At 42.3% G+C, this 20,873-nt stretch overlaps 2 protein-coding genes across 2 annotated transcripts in view; one reads left to right on the top strand and one right to left on the bottom strand.

Moving 5' to 3' along the window:
- Positions 1 to 10,696: 10,696 nt before the first annotated feature.
- On the bottom strand, positions 10,697 to 11,811 carry LOC126913658 (uncharacterized). Its single transcript, XM_050716541.1, has 3 exons — positions 11,770 to 11,811; positions 11,218 to 11,561; positions 10,697 to 10,901 (listed from the first exon to the last, which is right to left on the bottom strand). Exons 1-3 carry the CDS (start codon positions 11,809 to 11,811, stop codon positions 10,697 to 10,699), a joined length of 591 nt encoding a protein of 196 aa, XP_050572498.1.
- Positions 11,401 to 20,873, top strand: part of ST8SIA4 (ST8 alpha-N-acetyl-neuraminide alpha-2,8-sialyltransferase 4) — a 58,135-nt gene continuing 48,662 nt past the window's right edge. Inside the window, exons 1-2 of the mRNA XM_035570955.2 lie at positions 11,401 to 11,922; positions 16,397 to 16,528. Of these exons, the coding sequence (XP_035426848.1) occupies positions 11,810 to 11,922; positions 16,397 to 16,528 (245 nt within the window). The 5' untranslated portion in view covers positions 11,401 to 11,809. The remainder of the gene's footprint in view (positions 11,923 to 16,396; positions 16,529 to 20,873) is intronic.

Genomic DNA, 20,873 nt, shown 5'->3' with positions numbered 1-20,873 from the left:
AGCCTCAGATTTGCTTCATGTGTTACCGCTGACCTGGGTGACAAAAAGAAAATCACATTACATTGTGTGTTTTTCCTGCCCCAGTCAGCATCAGTCTCTTCTGTGTGAACTGTAATTTTTGAATATTTGCCTATCCTCTGCGAATTTAAATACCTAGTACCCTGATTATATATTGTTGGAATGCTAAATTCCAGCGTGCAGAGAAATAAAATAGAAAGCGGAAGAAAAAGAAAAAAAAAAAAAGAGGCTATTATGATATTAATGCCCTTTAGAGAGAGAAACTTGCCCTGCCTAAGCCACTGCTTAAAAATCTTACTTGGAGTGTGATAAACCAGGGGTTTTGTCCTCTGTTAAGCATGAGGCTATGGAGTTTCTCTTCCTTCTTCCCTCACTCACTTTTGATGACTGTAAAGCTGTCATCAAAAACTACCATTAAAAAATGAACTCAATCACAGTAACACAAGCTGAGACTACAGCTTCACCAACAGGTTACCACAGGAAAAGGTATACTGTAAACTTGCAGTGTCTGTTGGATGTTATACAGTAACTGTTTGCACAGGCGCTCTTATCACCAGCAAATACAAGATCATTTTGAGGTAGCTTAGCTGTCAACAAAAAGGGGTTGCTCATTCAACTGCACATACAAGACAGAGAACCTTTTCTGATGGGGGATTTGAGTCCAAATCCTTTGTATGCTGGGTGAGTGCAGAACAGATGAAATTACGTGTAGGTGTAACCTCTCCCACCAACCAGAAATTCAGTTTTGTATATAGCAAGCATCTCCTTTTGTTGAAACTTATAAAGATGCCACCAAGTGTTGTTGAAGTTTTCCAATTAGAGGGGGAAAAAATGGAGACAAATTCACAAGACATAGTCTTGATCTCAGCAAATGCCTCAAAGTGTTGCTGTCAAATAGAGATAAGTAAGAAAATATAGCTTAAGGCATATAGGAAGCTCTTTTGCGTGATTTTTTTTTTTTCCTAACACAACGCAAGAGAATTCAGGCAATTTTGTAGTATCTATACAGTTTAACCACCATTAAATTAAATAAAATTAAAAATAGCAATAATAAAAATAGGAATTAGTTTCCAAAGAATGAATGTCTCCTGCTGTGGTTTGAATTCAAACAAAAGCTTCCTTTTCTACCTCCAAATCTACAGTGCCTAGGTGGATATCCTGCTGGGAACTATTAGTAAAATGATGGTTCTCACTGGGAGATCATTCATAGTTATTAAAATATAGTAGAATCTTACAAATCCATGTACCATATAGCTCCTCAGAAAGAGATTATTTTTTTTCCATTTCTCAGACACGGAAAATTCATACAGCAATCTCTCATTTATATCTTTTCTACGATGTTTTTAGGAAACATATTGCTCTGCATGTAGTAATGAGTTAAGGAACATTATAAATCAATGAAAATAAAGCATAACTTTTCAAATGAATGAAAAAATCATTTAATATTGTATCTCCCTTGCTTTTCTAATTGTGATTACCCATTTGCAAAAACCAACCAACCAAACAAACAAAAACCCCAAAATAAACAAGCAGACCAAATAATTTCCACCAAGCAGCCTCTACATTAATACATGTAAAGCCAGAATTATTATCCGTTTCAGATACTTCCTTAAACTTGATTTCTGCTGTGACAACTGAAGAGTATTCTGGTAGCTGGCATTTGAACATGTCTTAATTACAATTAAGATAATTTGGGTTCTTCCCACACAAGTCTTCCTGTCCCATGTCATATGAGGCTCTACTGGGATCATTTGTCTGAGGGCACTGAGTCGACTCAGTTCAGCTGAGTTAGACATGCTCTGGGGACAGTTTGGACCTAGGCTTTACTGCATGCATGAGCAGAAACAAAAGATCAGGGCTACCCCAATGCTAACATTTGTCAATGATCCTTCTTCACTTTCCCTTCTGCAATATGAACAGGTCAATTAACATCATAAGAAGGTGTTGGAAGTCCTTTTAAAGTATCAGTAATTTCCCATGACTCCTAAGGAAAGTCTCAGAGGGGCTGGACTGTAATGAAAGTTTTCTTGATTAACTCTCACAGTCTGACCTGGGAATACTTAAACCCTGGGCCTAGGTTTAGAAATGACAGAAAAGATGTCTTGTTCCCTTTATGAAGAAAGGAGTTGGAGGTTGTAATCAGAAAGAGGGATTCTTACTGGAGTTGTAAACATTTACATTTTAATTGTGTTTATTATTTACAGATTGCTAATCTGCAAGGATGGACATATGACCAGAAAATTTCTTGACTTTCATTCATTTGACCAAAAAGAAAATTTTAAGTAAACAGCAGTTTCCTTGCTTAACCAAAGCAGAATTGTATCTAGACGGTGAAGTGAACTTGGGGCTTGAGCACAGGTGCAGGTACATTGAAGCAAAGCTGACAACTGTTATTCTTCCTTTTAAAAATTAGTTTTTTCTTTGGCTAGCACAGGAAGGACAAATCAAGGCAAAAGAGAGACAAAACCATATATATTTCTTACCTCAGTTTCTTCAACATGAATGAGTTAATCATCCTCCTGCATTTAGATGTTTTCTTGTCCCTTCTCTAGACTCTGCTTTTGTTCTCCCTTATCTTTCATTGAACTAGATACATAACAGTTTCCTTCTCTGCCAGTTTCAAAACAATTAATCCATCCATCCCCGTCCTTCTTCTGTATCTATTTCCATTCTCCCTTTTTCTTCTATTAATGTGTTCTTTAATCCTTATTTCTGCTTCTTTATTTTTTCTGTTCATCCCAATTATAAAAAATACAGAATGATCATTTTCCCTGAAGGCAGACTGTCCTGAGTCTCACTGAAAACAAAATATGGATAGTAGTGCTCATCATTATTGAATTTCATGCATATAGCCTCTAGGAATATGATGGCCATTTTGATTTAAAGCAGTGTGTTTTTAGCCTTCCTGAAAGGCATAGTAACTGATAGACACTTTGAATTAGCAGAAAATTTGCGTATTTATACCCAGGTCTGTGGGACATTTGCAACATCCCATGTCACAAAGGAAATGAGGAGATCATGACAACTGACAATGTCCTGTTTTAGGTTGACCTCTCTCTGCATGATCATTCTGCTTGAATGTTAATCTAGTTTATATTTCACAACTGTAAAAAACTGTGTCTGGATCAGGGAAGTCTGCAATGCAACAACTAGAGTAGTGTGTGCCCCTAAATTAGACATCCTTCCTTGCTGTTACACTGCAACTTCAGCTGAGGATCTTCTGCACAGGATAAATACATGACTGCAGAAATAATGTAAAGCGGAGAACATGACTTCATTGGGATTTAGTTCTAACACTGTCTAAGGACCTACAGTAGCGTTTCTTCCAGAAAGAAGTTCTCTTTCTATCACACACACAAAGAAACTGCTCAGGGATTCATGTAAGCTTATTGCACCTGTCTCTACATTATTGATCCTGCAGTTGATCTGTAAAGCAATTGCAAACAGTAACTCATCATTGCATGTTAGTCACAAGAACAAAAGTGGAGATGAATCTGAATACAGATTCTGACCTGCTTTTGGTGTCTCAAACATTATGAGAAATTTAAGCATACCTAACCCAAATCTTGAGTCTTAGTCAGTGGAATACATGCTGTTTACAATACAGACATGCAGCTTACTGGTTCATCTTTAATTCTACAGCACATAGGAAAGCTATTGCATTATAAAGCTGATGTATTTAAAATGCTGCTATTTGCAATACTAGTATACATGCTAAATACATGCTAAAAATGTAATAAAAGACTATGTTTCTAGCACAATAGCAAGTAGATTACATTTCAAAGATAAAGACATTTTAACAAAAGCATGTATGGATAATGACAAATAGAGGCACAGAGGATATTCATAGTTTGTCTGTAAGAGTATTTCTTTTGCAAAGTATTAGTGTTTTGTGCACATTAACTTAAGCAAGCAATGGGGATGTCTGGTATCTTTGCTTGAACCATCAATGGAAATATTTAAGGATATTGATGTTTGCATGCAAACAGATCTAAGTACCAGCTTTACTTAAAAATATGTTAAAGAATCATTCAGTGTTTTAGATGATGTTTCTTTTATACAACAAAACTTGAATAGTTGATACTATTAAACATGTTGCATAAAGCAGAGTTTTAAAATTGCTAAGCAAAAGCAAGAATAAAGCATCAGCAAAACGTTTTCCTGAAATAGAAGCATGGACATGACCTTGCTACAATATTAAGTATTCTGTAAGAAGCTATTAAACAAGAATCAGATACCTATGCTTCACTGTAATTTGAGGAGATTTACATTAGAGTCACACACACACAGTAGTTAGAAGGGACCTGAAAATGTTACCTCATCTGTATTTCCACCATGAGTTTAAGAATCCAGAGATTTGTGCAACTTGGTCCTAAAGACATCCAATGATGAAAATGTTATAGCTTTCTCAGGCAATCTCTTTTAGTGTATCTCTATCCTCAGTGTTAATTAGGACAAAATTAAGTCAGAAGATATTATCTGGGCACCCACATTCAACATGAAATAGTCTTAATGCAAAAAGGGCTTTATATGGTAATATGTTTCAACGAATGTAAATGTCTCAAGTCTTGAGCTACTTTCTTCAGCATGAAATGCAGCCTTTTCAAGAACTCTTTGTCATAGGAACTAATTAGCAGTCTGAAATTTGAAATGCTTAAATGCATGATTATTTGTATTATTCACATTTTTGCTCCTCCAGTAGTCTTCATGAAAGAAATTTTACTGTCATCACCAGCTGCCATGAAATAGGATTTACTGAACATGTTTCTGGGTCCACAGAGCTAAGCCATTCTTTTAATTCATATAAAATAAACCATACTATTTGATATAAACTCTATTCATTATTTAAATATCATTAGATTGTATGAGAAAGAGGAAAGCATTTCAAGGCATAATTTAGATAGCTTGTTAGAGTTATGAAGTGCTGTTGATGATACATTAAAGAAAGGTAATTAAAAGAATTGGTGACGTGCTAGACATGAATGTTTAAATTCTTTATATGGTAAACTCATTTTGTGTTGTAATAAACTTTGTCATTGCAAATGAAATGCACCACCTGGCCCAATTATGTTACATATATATTATATATCTGTATGCTGTATACCTCTGCCCGCTACTTAAGTATATATAAGAGCTGAAGGATAAAGGTATATTAGGAGGGAGTCACAATATCGTAGAACAACCTGAGTTGGAAGGGACCCACAAGGATCACTGAGGCCAACTCCAGGCTCCACACACAACCACCCAAAAAATCAGACCATGTGTCTGAAAGAATTGTCCAAATGCTCCTTGAACTCTGTTAGGCTCAGTGCCATGACCACTGTCCTTGGGAGCCTGTCCCAGTGCCTGACCACCCTGTGGGTGCAGAACCTTTCCCTAACACCCAGCCTGACCCTCCCCTGTCCCAGCTCCATGCCGTTCCCTTGAGTCCTATCGCTGTCCCCAGAGAGCAGAGCTCAGAGCCTGACCCTCCACTCCCCTTGTGAGGAAGCTGCAGGCCACCATGAGGCCTCCCCTCAGCCTGCTCTACTCTGGACTGAACAACCCAAGGGACCTCAGCCACTCCTCCTCATACATCTTTCCCTCTGAACCTTCACCATTTTTGTAGCCCTCTTTTGGACACTAATAGTTCTGTGTCCTTCTTATATTGTGGCACACAAAATGTCACACAGTACAGTACTTGAGGTGAGGCTGCACCAGTGCATAGCTGAGCGGGAAGTATCACTTCTTTTGACCAGCTAGCTATGCCATGCTTGATGCACCCGAGGGTGTGGTTGGCCCTTTTGGCTGCTGGGGCACACTGCTGACTCATGTTCAACTTGCCGTCAACCAAAACCCCCAGATTCCTTTCTGTGGGGCTGATGTCGAGCCTCTTTTCCCCCAGTCTGTATGTATAGCCAAGGCTTCCCTTTCCAAGGTTCAGAATCCAGTACTTGCTCTTGTTAAAATTCACAGGTTTGGTGATTCCCCATCCCTTTAGTCTGTCAGGATCTCTCTGCAAGGCCTCTCTACCCTTGACGGAGTCAACAACTCCTCCTAATTTAGTATCATCTGCAAATTGATTATGCATTTTAGTCCTGCATCCAGATCATTTATAAAAACATTGAAGAGTACAGTCCCCAAAACGGAGCCCTGGGGAACCCCATTCATGACTATCAGGCTGCCAGCCTGATATAACCTCATTTACTGTAATCTCTGAGCCCAACCCATCAACCATGATATTCACCCATCATATTATGTACTTGTCCAGCTGTATGCCATACATTGTGTCCAGAAGGATACTGTGAGAAACAGTATAAAAATTTTGCTGAATTCCAAAAAAGATAGCATTTACTAGCTTCCCTTGGTCAACTATATGGGTAACTTACCATAAAATGAAATTAAATTGTTAAACAGTACTTGCCCCTCATGAACCTGTGTTGGCTATGGCCAATGACTGTGTTGTCTTTCAAGTGTTTTTCCATAACTCCCAGAATAATCTTCTCCATATCTTTACCAGGCACTGAAGTGAGACTGGCAAGCCTGTAGTTACCGGAGTCTTCTTTCTTGCCCTTCTTGAAAACTGTGACTACATTAGCCAACTTCTATTCAACTGGGACCTCTCCGGATTCCCAAGACCATTATAAAATAATTGAGGTCTCGTGATGACATCAGCCAGCTCTTTCAATACTATGGGATGAATTCCAGTGGGCCCCATAGACTTACGTACATCCAGCTGGAGCAGCAAATCCCATACAAGTTCAGAGTTGGCTGGGAGCTTACTGTTCCTGCGGTCACAGTCCTCCAACTCCGGGCTCTGGGGATCCCAGGGCCCATCATAGATGTTAAAAACAGAGGTGAAGAAGGAATTAAACATCTCTGCTTTGTCTATATCCCTGTTTGTGAGATGACCAACCTCATCAAATAACAGACCAATGTTATCTCTGGTGCTCCTTTCACCGTTAACATACTTTAAAAAAAGCCCTTTTTGTTGTCCCCATGGTACTGGCCAGCTTCAACTCTCATTGAGCTTTGGCCTCATAAATTTTCTCCCTGCAATGGTCAACAGCATCTTTGTAGTCCTCCTGTGCAGCCTGATCTTGTTTCCAAAGTTCATACACTTTCCTGTTTGTTGTGGTTTTACTCAGATGGGCAGCCAAGCTCCACCACAACCGCTATTTCACTCCCTCCCTTCAAAGAGAAAGGGGGAGAAGGTAGAATGAAAAGAGCTCAAGGGTTGAGATAAGGACAGGGAGATCATTCAACAATTATTGTCATGGGCAAAACAGACTCAGCATAGCAAGATTTACATAATTTATTGCCTATTACTAACAAGCTAGAGAAGCGGGAAACAAAGGAAAGAAACTAAAAACACCTTCCCCCCATCCACCCTCTTCCAAATCCTTCCCCCAAGCAGCACAGGGGAATGGGGGAACAGGGCTTGCAGTCAGTCCCTAATGCTTCACCTCCGCCACTCCTTCATGGTCACTCTCTGCCCCTGCTCCACGTGGGATCCCTCCCACGGGATGCCGTCCTTCCCGAACTGAGCCTGCGGGGGCTGCCCACAGGCAGCAGCTCTTCAAGAACTGCTCCCACATGGCTCCGTACCACGGGATCCATCCATCCCCCAGGAGCAAACTGCTCCAGCACGGGTCCCCCACGGGTGGGCGGCAGCTCCCCCCCAGACCCCCTGCTCCTGCGTGGGCTCCTCTCCACGGGCTGCAGCTCCGGCCCGGGGCCTGCTCCTGCGGGGGCTCTCCATGGGCTGCAGCCTCCTCCAGGCCACATCCACCTGCTCCACCAGGGGCTTCTCCACGGGGGGGCTGCAGCGTGGAGATCTGCTCCATGTGGGACCCGTGGGCTGCAGGGGGACAGCCTGCTCCACCAGGGGCCTCTCCCTGCACAGACCGCAGGGGAACTTGTGCTGCATGCCTGTAGCCCCTCCTGCCCTCCTTCTCCACTGACCTGGGTGTCTGCAAAGCTGGGTCTCACTTCTCTCACTTCCCAGCTACTGTTGTGCAGCAGTTTTTGTTTGCTTGTTTGTTTGTTTCCCTTTCTTAAATCTGCTTCCACAGATGCACAAACAACATTGCTTATTGGCTCGGTTCTAGGCAGCGACGGGTCCCTGTTGGAACTGGCTGCAACTGGCCCTTATCTAACATGGGGCAGCTTCTGGATTCTTCTCACAGAGGCCACCCCTGCAGCCTCCCAGTACCAAAGCCTTGCCACATAAACCCAATACACTTTTCCACCCAGCATTCCAGGATGAGATCCCTGTTCAGACAACTGGCCTTCTGCCCCATTTGCTTGACTTCTTACACAATGGAATTGCCTGCTCCTGTGCTCTTAAAACATGGCTCTTAAAAAGTGATCAGCATTTACAGACCACAATACACTTAGGGGGCCTTACTAGATTCTTGAGCAACCTACAGTCTGTTCTCCCAAAACCCAGCAGCTCTGTTGACAATTTTCTCAGTCAAAGACTTTAAACTCGACAGTTCCATGATCACTGTGGCCAAGACAGCTACCAATCATGAATTCAACTATGTTTACAAACAACCAACTGTGTTTACAATCAGAGCAAGGAGGGCATCCTTCCTTGTCATCTCCCTTAGCACTTGTATCAAAAAGTTATTCAGCATACTTACAGAACTCATTATTAAAGTGTGCTTTGGGAAAGACTGATGGAAGTTCTCATCAATAAATATCTGGAGGGAGGGTGTCAAGAGGATGGAACCAGATTCTTTTCAGTTGTGTCAAGTGAGAGGACAAGACGCAACAGGCACAAACTGAAGCACAGGAGGTTCCGGCTGAATATGAGGGGACATTTCTTTACTGTGAGGGTGACATAGCACTGGAACAGGTTGCCAACAGAGGCTGTGAAGTCTGCTTCTCTGGAGATATTCAAAACCTGCCTGGATGCCATCCCACGCAATGTGTTCCAGGTGATCCTGGTCAGTAGGGGAGTTGGACTAGATGATTTTCAGAGGTCCCTTCTGACCCCAACCATTCTGTTATTCTGTGAAAGTTTTTTTCTCAGTATCTATTCTCACTAAAGTGTAAACAGATTGATTTACCTTTTAATAAGTGAATAAAAATTTTGTATACTTGATGGTTCAGGGCCAGAATATTAGACAGGTTCCTCAGGAGTGCTGGGAGGATTACATACTCTTGATGGTATTTAAAACCACATATAACTAACTAACTAACTAAATAAATAAATAATATAACAACAACAACAACAACAAAGAACACACCAAAACCACAATAAAAAAACAGTCCACTTTCCTGGGTGAGACTGTTGTAGCTCCCTGGACGTAGAGTCAGTCTGAAGTCAACCTTTTTGACCTCTTCAGATGGTGGAGGTGGGTTTTAGGAAGACTCGTTGCAAGCAGGTGAAGCACAGACAGAAAAGTGCACTGCTGATCAGAGGTTTTCCTCATGGCACCCACCCCCATTAGTTCTAAAGCCTCTTGGATGCAAGTCGGCCAACCTTTGTGTGGGATGAAGATCAGTCCATATCAGGGGAGCTGGGTCTTAACCTTAAGGGGGCAGAAAGTGCAGCTGAAGGCGTGGAAGCAGAAGTCACATTACTTTCTGAATATGCACATGGCCTGGCACAAAACCAAGAATGGCTGTGGCTAATGGTGATATTGTAAGCTGCCATTGGTGGCAAAAAAACTGCCACTGAGTAAAACCACCATTGAAGATGGGAGAATTTGGGATCCTCTGTATGCATTGTGGTATCTGTTGCTGATGAGCCTATCTAACTACAAAAACAATGCAAAAATAATGTAAAGTATGAAAAAGAGTATTACAGGTGTTCAACAGGACTGACAGGACTGATGTAACCCTCTTTCATGCCTAACAAATGATACGGTTTTTGCAACTGTGTCAAGATAGGATTTTGCATTGAATCAATTTGTTTTTCTAGAAGAAATTGTCTAATGCAAATCATACCAAGAGAAATTTGAAGTTCACACTACTAAAAGACAGAAAGGGTTTTTCTCCTTTTGCTACTGACGCTATTGAGGTCACTTTCTGAGACTAGGTTATCAGAGCTGCAGCAGAGAAGAGCACAGAAAACATAGCTTCATCTGGCTTGTGTGAAAGGAAATTGCAAAGTTTCCTTTCCACTGAAGCTGAATTAAACCTTTCCTACTAAAGAAAATTGATTTTTAAGGCATCAAAACTACTAGCATCCCTGACATTCTCAACGACTTCTCAAAACCTTTCTTCACTTTAAATGCCTGTGAGTGAATATTCTCTTGGGTAAGAAAAATCCCTACTAATCTCCAAATTTGCCTGCATCTTGCTGTGAAATATCTGATCCTAAACAGTTCTGGAGACAGCATATCAGACTAAATAGACACAGGGAAGGTTCTGTCATCCCACACGTGGGTAGCTCCCTTAAGTTAAGAGGAGAAGGGTCACACTAGATTTGTCACAAAACCTTCCTGGATCCCCGTGGGAGAAGAGTGATGTTGGTATTGAAGCTTGCTCCGTAAATGCAGACTTAAGGGCTGTAGGCAGATCCCTGTCACACCGAATAAGGATGGTGCAGGACAGTCCAGTCACTTTGAAAAGGGCGATATGATATTGAGAAAAGTGGATATAGCTCACGATTTCTCTTTCATGTTCCATTATGCATTTTAAAGTGTGCTTTTTTTTTTTTTTTTTTTTTTTGAGGAGGTGACTTTCAGGGAAATCGTCCCAGCAGAAGTTGGCAAGTCACGACAATGTGTACGGTGGATGAAAAGGGTCGCCGGGTCGCGGGGGACCAGGCTCCGGGACCAGCCTCCACGGCCGCTGCCACTCGCCTCCCGTCGCCTCCTGCCCCCGCCGCAGCCTGCTCCGGTGCTGCGAGGCTGGGAAAAACCTCCCGCGTGCATCGGGGGAGAGGGCTAAAAAGAGGGGGAAAAAAAAAAGAAACCCACAGCAAACCAGCAGCAGAACACAAAACCCCCATCCTCAGGAGAAAAGGAAGCGTGCAGTTTCTTTGCGATTGCATCGCGGGCGGCGGCGGCGTTGTGCGGAAACTTTCCGAAACACAGCGGCGGACGGGGTGCAACGCGCTCCAGGGCGGAAAGTCGCCCCCTCCCCAAATACAGGGGAGCTACGGGGGGAGGGGGGGGGGGATGCGGGCGGGCAGCCGGCCCGGTCCCGAGGGGTGCTCCCCGTGAGCCGAGACCCCCCCAGGTCCCCACCCCGCGGCGGCACCTCCGGGAGCCGGGGTCCAGGGTCTGAGTCTGGGGTCTGGGGTCCGGGGTCCGGGGTGTGGAGTCTGAGGTGTAGGGTCCATGCTGTGAGTGCACCCCGGCCGTGTCCCGCCGGCGGCGCTGGGTGCCCGCCCCCGTGCGGCGCCCATTGGCCGCGCTCCGCCCGCCGCCACCGCCCCGCCGCGGGGAGGGAGGCGCCAGCGTCGCCCCCGGGCCGCCGCCGCGATCGTAGCGGGGCCGCAGCGGAGCCGGAGCCGGAGCCGGAGCCGGAGGAGCAGCGGAGAGGCGGCACACGGACTTGTCCCCACCGGGCCGAGGGGAGCGAGCCGCCGCCTGCCAGCCCGGCTGGCGGGCAAGGGAGGGAAGGGGGGAAGAAAAGATAAACTAAACGCCAGACAACCCCCGGCGTCTGATCCCGCCTGCTTTTTGTCCTTTTTTTTTTTTTTTTTTAATTTTCCTTTTTTTTTTTAATTTTTCTGAAAAAAAAATTATTGCAGTCTTTTTGTCAAATTGTGCCGCGCGTGGAGTTGTTTTCCGCACACCCCTGACAAACAAAGGAAAAAGGGGGAGGGGGACCGCGCTTCGCAGAAGACATGCGTTCAGTCAGGAAGAGGTGGACTGTGTGCACCATAAGTCTCCTCCTCATCTTCTACAAGACGAAAGAAATAGCGCGGACCGAGGAGCGCCAGGAGGCACCGCTCGCCGGGTAAATGCGGTCCCCGAGGGGCGGCGGGGCGGTGTCGCTGCCTCGGGTCCTCCCCCGGCGTTCCCCGGCCGCCCCCCACTGCCCCGCGGTGCTGCCGCCGCTGGGCCGGGGGCGAGCTGGCCGGGGGGCGGCCCGGAGGATGCTCACTTGGCCACGGCTGCTCCCCGAGGGCCGGGAGGGGAGGTGGGGGGGGGGGGGGGGGGCGGGGGGCTGCGGCCGCCGGGTCCCGTTTGCAGCCCCTTGGAGCCCGCCCGAGGCGAGCGGCTCCCTCCCTGAAGTTTGCCTGGGAGCCGCGCGTAACTTCGGCGCTCGTGGGGGCATCCCCTCGGCTCCTGGGACCCCTCTGTTGGAAGCCCCGCGCCCGCGCCGAGACCCTGGGTTTTGTCCCCCCCCCCTGCCCCGCCTCCTGCTCGTCTTCGGCTGAAAAGAAAAGGCAAAAAGTCCCTTGCCGTTTTCTGTTTGCACCTCAGCTTTCTGTTTCTTTGTTCCTCATCGCGTCTGCGTACGTGCATGCCTGCGTTTTCTCCCTTTTCTCCCAACTTACAGCTATCCTGTGAAGAAGTTGCATTATCAGCCAAGGGTGTTTCTTCTTTGGGAGATGTGATTTTTTTGTTTTCGTAGGAAGGATGCATAAATTCTGTGGCGGCATAGTGAACCTGGCAAAGGCGGGGAGGGGTCTTACGCTTTGCATTTGCTTGTGCAAATGTGCTGCGGGGAGATGCATTCACCGCGGGTTTTTGTCCTTTGGTGTAAGCCCTTGCCTTAATTTGAGGAGGAGGAATAAAGAGGTTGTAAATGCCCAGGAGAAGAAGCTGGGACAACCCCAGCCTCCTTATTCCAGCCCCCCCCCCCCCACCGCTTTGTCACCACGGCCCTCAGAAATAAAAGCAGAAGGTGTGTCCCTCTTCCCTGCTCCTTGTGCAGGCACAGCCGTGGGGGAGGGGGGCGTGGGCACAGCTGGACCCATCTGGGGGGCAATGGCCCAGTGCCTCCCAGAGCAGCGGGTTGGTTGTGCCTCTCTGTGTGTACAATTATTGGTGTGGTGCTTGCTTCCCTTGGTGTTAAAGGTTTTCATAACTTGCTGGTAACTTTCCCTGTTCTTCAGCTTGGGTGGAAGCCCAGTTTCTTCTGCGGTGCTGTGGTATCCACATACTTGCAAGATGTACAAACGTGTAAAATGTTTGGTTTGTAGGTGCACAGAAATACATGAGAGAATGTATCTGTGAGAGAGAATCAGCATTAACCCATGTTTCTTAGTACCTACTCCTTCCTGTCAAACTAGAGGTAGTTGCTAAAATGATTCAGAAATTAGTCACTAAGTAGAATCCGTACATATTTGCATAAGAAGCCCCCTACATCTTATGCTACATTTAATCTGATGTGATTTAAAAGGTACTAAAGGGAGCTGATGCTTTAATATTAAATTAAAGAAAATAGGTGTATTTAGTCATAGGTATGTATGTGTTTAACAGCACTTTAAGACAGAGCCATAATGTACTTGTGCCCAGACATTTAGCATTATGCCTACTTTGGTAAGACTTGTGCAGAACGGTGCTGCTCACTTTGGCTGAGGATGTTGCAGTATGGTTTCTTTTCCCAGCCCATTGTCCCATCCCTTACCATTAGGAGGCAGAAAACAAAAGGCAAGTGTACTGCTACCATCTCCCACTGCTGTCAATGTTATGCTTGCCTTTCTCCCGAAGGAAGGGCTCACTGGAATGCTTGGTTATTTTTGACTGGCCACATGGGAAAACAATGGGATGTTTTCCATGGGATGTTTTACTTCCAGAAGTACCAGTAGCACAGAACTCTGAAGGCTCAAGGTGTCCCATTTTGGGGTTATTCATGACACCGCAGGTAAATCCCAGGTGTTCTAAAATGTATTGTTGTGTGATTCCTGAGTATACAGTGATACACCTTAAATCAGCAGTGTTTTCACAGAAAAAATTGCAAGGACAATAATTGCAAGAGCGTGCCATTCTTCAACTAGTCAGTAATGCCCTTTTAAAGGTTACACAAGTAATGAAACGCATTATATGGAAGCAGCGTTTTTTAAACTGTGTTAACTTATTCTGATATGGAATATGCTTTTAAAACTTTAAATCAGTTATTTATATTTAATGAGCTGTATTCAGGAGAAGAGAGTGTCTTATTGTATTGGTCTGATTGGTCACCAAAGCAAGGTAATTCAGAGTCAGGGTTGAGACCGTCTGCCAGAAGTTGCCATCATTCTACAGCGGTTGTTTCATTAACATCCACCAGAGAGGATTTGCTGTGATTTGTGGAAGACAAAAAGAAGCCCAAATTTGTTGTACAACTTTTTACACAGTGAAGAATTTTCTGGAGTAAATTGAGCTTTTTATGCATTAGTCTATTTAATATTATTTTAATTGAAAATTAAATGAAACTACTAATACGTAAAAAGGAGGAAAGCATGTTAGTGAACATGTTTGTATTCATACTAAAACTTTAACACAAAGTGCCTAGGACCTTATTTTGGCTCATGAGAACATAATTCAACATTGTGTTACCATACCATACATGTATAGCTCACTGCACATGTTATTGTGAGTACATTTCAGATGCTGTGGTACTTCAGGTGTTGTCTACGTAATTTATTGTTACGTTGTGTCACCTACATCTCTGTTAAGTGTCTACTGGATAAGGTTTAAGGCAGCATAAACAGGAGACATCTCTGAAATACCTCCAGACTGTGCACTTTACCGGGATGTATTTTCGTAATTTTTCTCTAGGTGTAAACATTTTATCTCACTGCAGGAAAATATATCCACAGCCATTATGGAAAATTTTAATGAACAGAAAAATAAAGGATAGCAACAACAACAACAATAATAATAATACTTACATTCTGATTATTGAATTTAGAGCATTCAGCATCATTCTCCCATCCATTAAGTTAGTGTGATTAGGAAAATTTGCATACACATCTTGTACGTACAGAATTGCTTATAGTGGTAGGTTTTTCAGTAGGTGGCACTCTTACCTATGAGTCAGCACAGTGTCAGTGCTGCAGCTTGTTGGCATAGTGGGGATGAGGGAGGGAGAGTACTGCAAGTGATGCTGGGCTGTTTTTGATGAAGTGTAAAATACTGGTTTATTAGTTACAGGGGCTTTTGCAGTCATAGCAGTTTTTTACAAATGACCACCTGTTACAAGTTTTGCCAAGTTAGCTTAATCAATGTCCCACTGAAGGATAGTTCAGGTTTGGTCTGCTAAATTTGCTAAATACTAATACTTAGTACAGATATGTACTGCAGTAATGTAGCTGGAGCTCCCATTAAGGCCTAGGATCCAATTGTTTTATGAACTTAAGGCCACATGAAAACAGCAATTCCATAGATGGCTTACAGTCTCACGTCTTTTATGTTACATTTTATTGTTGAATGGTTGGTGGTCAGAAGTTCTATTTGCAAGCAAAGTGAAGTTTTTATTATTGATGGTATTTGAGACACTGCTTATTTAACAGATAAAGAGATTTCTGTGTATTATTGAGATACATAGTCCTTCTCAAATACAAGACATTGTACATGGTAGAATGTTATATCTAGTGTATTTGATATATTTATATACAAAACATTTTATATAACTATACATAATAGCTGTTTTTGAACTCAGCTAAATGTTGCCTAAATGGAAACAGTGTGGAAGATAATGAAAATATATGGAGATAAAAAGAAATTTTAGACCTTAGGTCGTGTGGTGTTTTAGAGTCTCTGTTACATCGGTGTGACCCTATTGCTGAATATCTTGTAACTGGTAACATTTTTGCTACTCCATCAGATGTTCAGTGGTCATCAGTCACAGCTTGCTACATTTTTTATTTTTTAAAGTAACTAGCAAAATTTACGAGTATGATGAGATTGGTGAAGAGAAGATTAAGACAATTGAGGTTGTTTGGTTATGTGCATTCAAAAGTTTCATGGCATCATAGGGTAATTTTGTGGGTTTTATGTCATTAAACTCCAGAATCCCATGCATTAAAGTCCCTTAGTATCAACAGAAGGGAAAGGGAGACTGCTTGGCAATTGTTGTATATAACACGACTGATTGCTGGGGGAAGGATTGAAAGTTAACACTTAATTCTTAGTTTAACACTGGAAATTTGGAATGCAGAAGTGCAGAATCTGCTCTGCATACATGCTGAAATTCAGTCCAGTTTCACAATTTGGAGCTTATACATAGTTTTTGTTTTTGTTTTTCTTCAGGTCTGTTTTTTTACAAATAAAAACATATTAAAGCTCTTAAATTGCATATACAAATATTAGTTAAAGATGTCCCACAGATTTCTTGTAGGTACAGCTTATTTGCTCTAGCAAGCAGAATATGCAAGAAGGGGAGATAATTGCTTCTTTTTGTTGTGCATAAATGAAAATATCACTGGTGGTTGTGAAGTAAATTACTTAAAACCAAAGTTAATCTTAACGTAACTGTGTTTATCTGTATTGCATTGCAGAGATGGTGAGCTGAGTTTGAGTAGATCAATGATCAATAGCTCTGATAAGATAATCCGAAAGGGTGGCTCTGCTATCTTCCAGCATTCTGTAGAAGGTTGGAAAATCAATTCTTCTTTGGTACTGGAGATAAGGTAAGTTTCTTAAATAACACACAGCTCATTTTGTATTACTGTTGCCTATAATTTGTGTGGTCTAGAAAACAGTCATTTGATTTACTGTTGGAGTTGGATGTTTTATAACTGTACTTACTTAGGGTGCAATGTTAAATGCAACTAGATGACAGTGGACTCCAAAGTAAAGTCATTCTTTATACGAGTGAATAAAATGTTTTCATCTGGCTGTGTCAGTCAGACCTTGAGGACAGTGTCTACATTATGTGTGCTCTTTTGCAGTTAGTGGTGAGAAACTGGCACTTTTAGGACGTGATTTTCTCTCATCCTAAAATAGGGCAGATGGGAGTGGTCTGAAAGTACCTATTTTTCTTCCCTAAAAGAGAGCTTAGGTAGATGACTTAGATGTAGGAGTCAGAGCTCGGACATCAGGTGCTGTGAATTCAGCCCCATGTGCAGCTGGTCTAAGTCACAAGGTCAGACACTGGCAACACCAACATCTCATGCAGTTTTCTTTTTCTTGGAGTCAAAGAGGCAAGAAAGAGCCTTTGGCTTATGCTGAGGGTAGGAACACAGTAGAAGAATTAGAGTGGTAGTTCTGATGCGTCGTAATAGAGTGGGTCTATCCATGTTGAGGCCTGAGGGGAGAGAAAGCAGAAGCCTCCTAGTGTTGTCATCATACCTTCCTTGTCTTGATCAGTAAGGTGGCCAGTGGGAGAAGTGTGGGGCAGGGGTCAGCAGTGTGAAGGGCTAGGAGTGAGACATGATAGAAAAGAGACATTTTTAGTTCCAATTGGTTAGCAGAGTAGACTTGATTTTTGGAATATTAGGATGCTGAATAGGAATTTGATCTAATTAAGATGTAGTTTCTATGTCTTTTCTCTTTCTACTCTTTTATTTTTTATTTTTTATTTTTTATTTTAATTAATGACATCTTAGCCAAACCCTTAAGCAGGCAGTGTTTCCATTTACAAAAGCAGGGCTTCTCTGAATGAAGAACTTGAAGTTTTTGTTGTTTTTATGACTACTGTTTATGTTCTAATTCTAAAACAGGTAGAACATATGGTTAGCACAGAAATTACTAATGTGCAAAGGGGTAGTAAAAAGAGCAAGTGGAATACTTGTCACCCCATTCTGGAAGTCTTGTACTATGGTGGAAGAAGTGCATCCCCACTGTGACAGCAGAGGAACAGCGTCAGAGATGAAAAAAGTAAGGTGAATAGGCACTGAATTTTGCTCCTCTTGGTACTCTGGAGCCTGTAGCTGTGCCTCAGCTGTCTGTCAAGAGCTCCATGGTGCCCTGTGGTGTCTATCCCCTGGACTAAGGGACCCTTGGACACCCCACTGCTTCCCAGGCGCTTGGGGTTCCTACTGGTGGGGTTCCTGGCAGTCACCCTAAAATGCAGCTGTAGTACACTCCCAGGCCTCAGGAGTTTTTCCCAAGAACGTCTGGTTGGTGTAACCTGTATTGGTCGTGAGGTAATGGTTAAGTTCTGCTCCAAAGGTAGCCTGGGAAAGATATGCACGTTTCATATACCAATAACAATATTTAAAAATTATATGCATGTAACTGACAGTTTAAGTTGGAGAAATAGTGAGAACTTCAGAAGAACACTGTTGAAATTTCAAATCATATGTTATAGTTCTGACAATTAGAGGAAAATAGCACACTGGTTTACTTTTGAAGTAAACTGATCTGGAATCCACTGAGAGACTGTAAGTAGAAACAGATAATAATTCTTCTCAGTCATTCCTTTTTTTTTTTTAAAAAAAGTATCTTATTTCAGAACCATTTAAAACAAATACACCTTGCTGCTCAAGGCAAACAAACAAGTAAAATAATACAACAGATTATGGATTAAAATTAAGAGAGAAAATGAAGCTTTGGTTATGCTCATTTTTCACCTGTTTTGGAAGCAAAATATATTACTCAGAAAAAGGGGCAAAACAGTGGAGAGCAACTTAGATTTTATTTTATTTTTTTTAAGCCTGTACCTACGTGAGTATCATCTCAGTCTACCAAAAACATGAGTTTCAAAATCAATATTTTTTTCCTTCCTGTTGGAGGGTGGGAAAGTTCTTTTGTTTTATAAATAATTAATGTATTGTGAAGAAGCCTATGATGTGATTACATGGTGTTTTTAAAAAATGGTACAGTGAAGGATGCTTTTTGTCTCAGTAGTTCAGAGAAGAAAAACATATATCCTGAACATTGGTTTAAGCAGCAAAGGTTCCATCAGTTTAAGATTTTCTCAGTAACAAGAGAGCATAAAGCTTTAGTTATTTAGAGATGCTGCTAGTCTCATTTTGAGATGAAATAATGATCATCATTAATGGGGTAGAGAGCCTGTGTTTCTACTGAACCAGTAAAAGATTTTAGATTAATGTGAGTTAGGGACAAAATTTGGAATACAGTGTATGAATGGAATCAGGGGTACCAACCAGTCCTGTTTTCTTTGCTAACTTATGTAGCATATTCAGTTATGGTATTCATCTGTGAGGGAGGGAACTTTTGGCGTGATTTCACTTGAGGAACCCCTTCCTTGTGAAATATGTTCCATTCTAGATGCTGACTAAACAATGTTCATTCTTCTTTCACTTTAACAGGAGATTTGCTATATACCTTTCTTCCCTGTCTCAGCAGTGAGAAACATCTTAGCTGTAAATATTTTTATACTTACAGACCTATCAGGACTAACTTCAAATGTAGCGAGCAATCTCCTAGAGTGCTCTCATGGTTCAACTAACTGTTCTGCCCTCCAAAGTACGTTGCATGCACTGTGTAGACCATGAAGATGATTCACATTCTATTATAGCAACTGTTAACGTGAGCAGTGATAGTCTTGTGGTGTGAGGTTCGCCTTAGCAAGTAATGGTAGGAGAGAAACTTTTTTTAAAAAAAAAAAAGCTAGCATCTTTTGAATAATGTATAAAGAGTTATCACTTCTTAGCAGTGGAGACATAATTTGTGAAACTATTAGTATGTAACCTAAAGACATTTCATAAAACTTGTAATCATCCGTAGATTGCAGCCACTTTATGTCTTATATCAGCTTGACACCCACAACAACTATTTTAAAACATGGAAAATATTTGTTAGTGAGTTTTGCTTTGTGCAAGGACCGTTCCTTAATGGTATGTCTGGACATAGTTGTCTGCTAGTGGGAATGTTAGACTTTGTTATTATTCTGTGGTGTTTTCCCTGTTGACCATGGGCTCTGTTTTTTGCTCAGGTTAGTGACCAGTTTCTGTCAACAGCAAAGATCCTATGAATTCTTGTCCAGGTCAGACGCAGTGAGAGTCAGTGAGTGAAAAAGCTTCATTTATCAGGACCCTACGGGAGCATGTCAAGGCTCCCCTGAGTTTCTAATGCCGCAGGATGTTTCTGGGACTTTGCAGCCAGAAGAGACTGGGGAGTGTAGCAGCTGTTTTGGGAGGGCAGCAGCCCATTTTTGAGATGCTAACCAAGCATTAGAAGAAAATGCTAGGCTTTCTGTGATTGAGATGGGAATGGTGGGTATCATCAATTACTAGAGACTGTAGCAAAGTTGCTGCTTTGCCAGTCATGATTGCTCTAGTGGGAGAGTGATTTTTCCACCTGATGTTACCTTCTGACTGCTGACAACCTTTTTGAAAAATAATTAGTAATTCCTGTGCCTAAGGGAAAAAGACTGCTTGCTCTGCCTCCTTTCTGTCAGAATGATTTCAGGCACGTGGAAGAGAGAGAACCCACCTTCTGCAAGATTTTATGTCGTAAGTCCTTCCTACTTTCTGTAGCAATGTGAAGGTTTTCCTTTTACAGAAATTGGGAAATTTCTGTGGCATTAGGGGTTGTGCTTTCAAAGGGGAGAGATGTGTCTGAGACGGTAAGAATCTACCTGAGGAAGCCTACCGAATAGGACTGATGCTAGCACATCTGTGAGCTGTGTGAACTGAACTACAGTTTGAGGTTTCAGTGCTTGACTTTCTTCTTCCACTTATTTTTGATTAAATGTGGGAATATGTTTGTGTTGGAAGGAACAGATAGATATTTTGAATTGCAGGAAAGCAAAATGAAAAACCAATGCTTAGGGTGTATTCATCGCTTTGCAATGTGAGAGAGAACTTGATGAGTGGAAATTTCCTGTCAGAAATGTGTGAGAACTTGTAAGATGCAAACAGTGTAACTTAAAAAAAAAAAAAAAAGCAAACAAACAAAAAACACAAGAAAAAGCACATGTGACTTCCCCCTTAGAAGGGTTTTGATTATTATCATTGTTTATCTTTCAAGTGAATAGGAAACAGCAATGATAAGTTGCTGAAGTGCAAGCAGTAAAGACTGAACTGGCAATGGAGCAGTGAAATTGCTTGAAGCATTTGGATGAAC

This window comes from Cygnus atratus, chromosome Z, assembly GCF_013377495.2.
Source record: "Cygnus atratus isolate AKBS03 ecotype Queensland, Australia chromosome Z, CAtr_DNAZoo_HiC_assembly, whole genome shotgun sequence".
NCBI lineage: Eukaryota > Metazoa > Chordata > Aves > Anseriformes > Anatidae > Cygnus > Cygnus atratus.
This window is presented reverse-complemented; position numbering and strand designations above follow the sequence as displayed.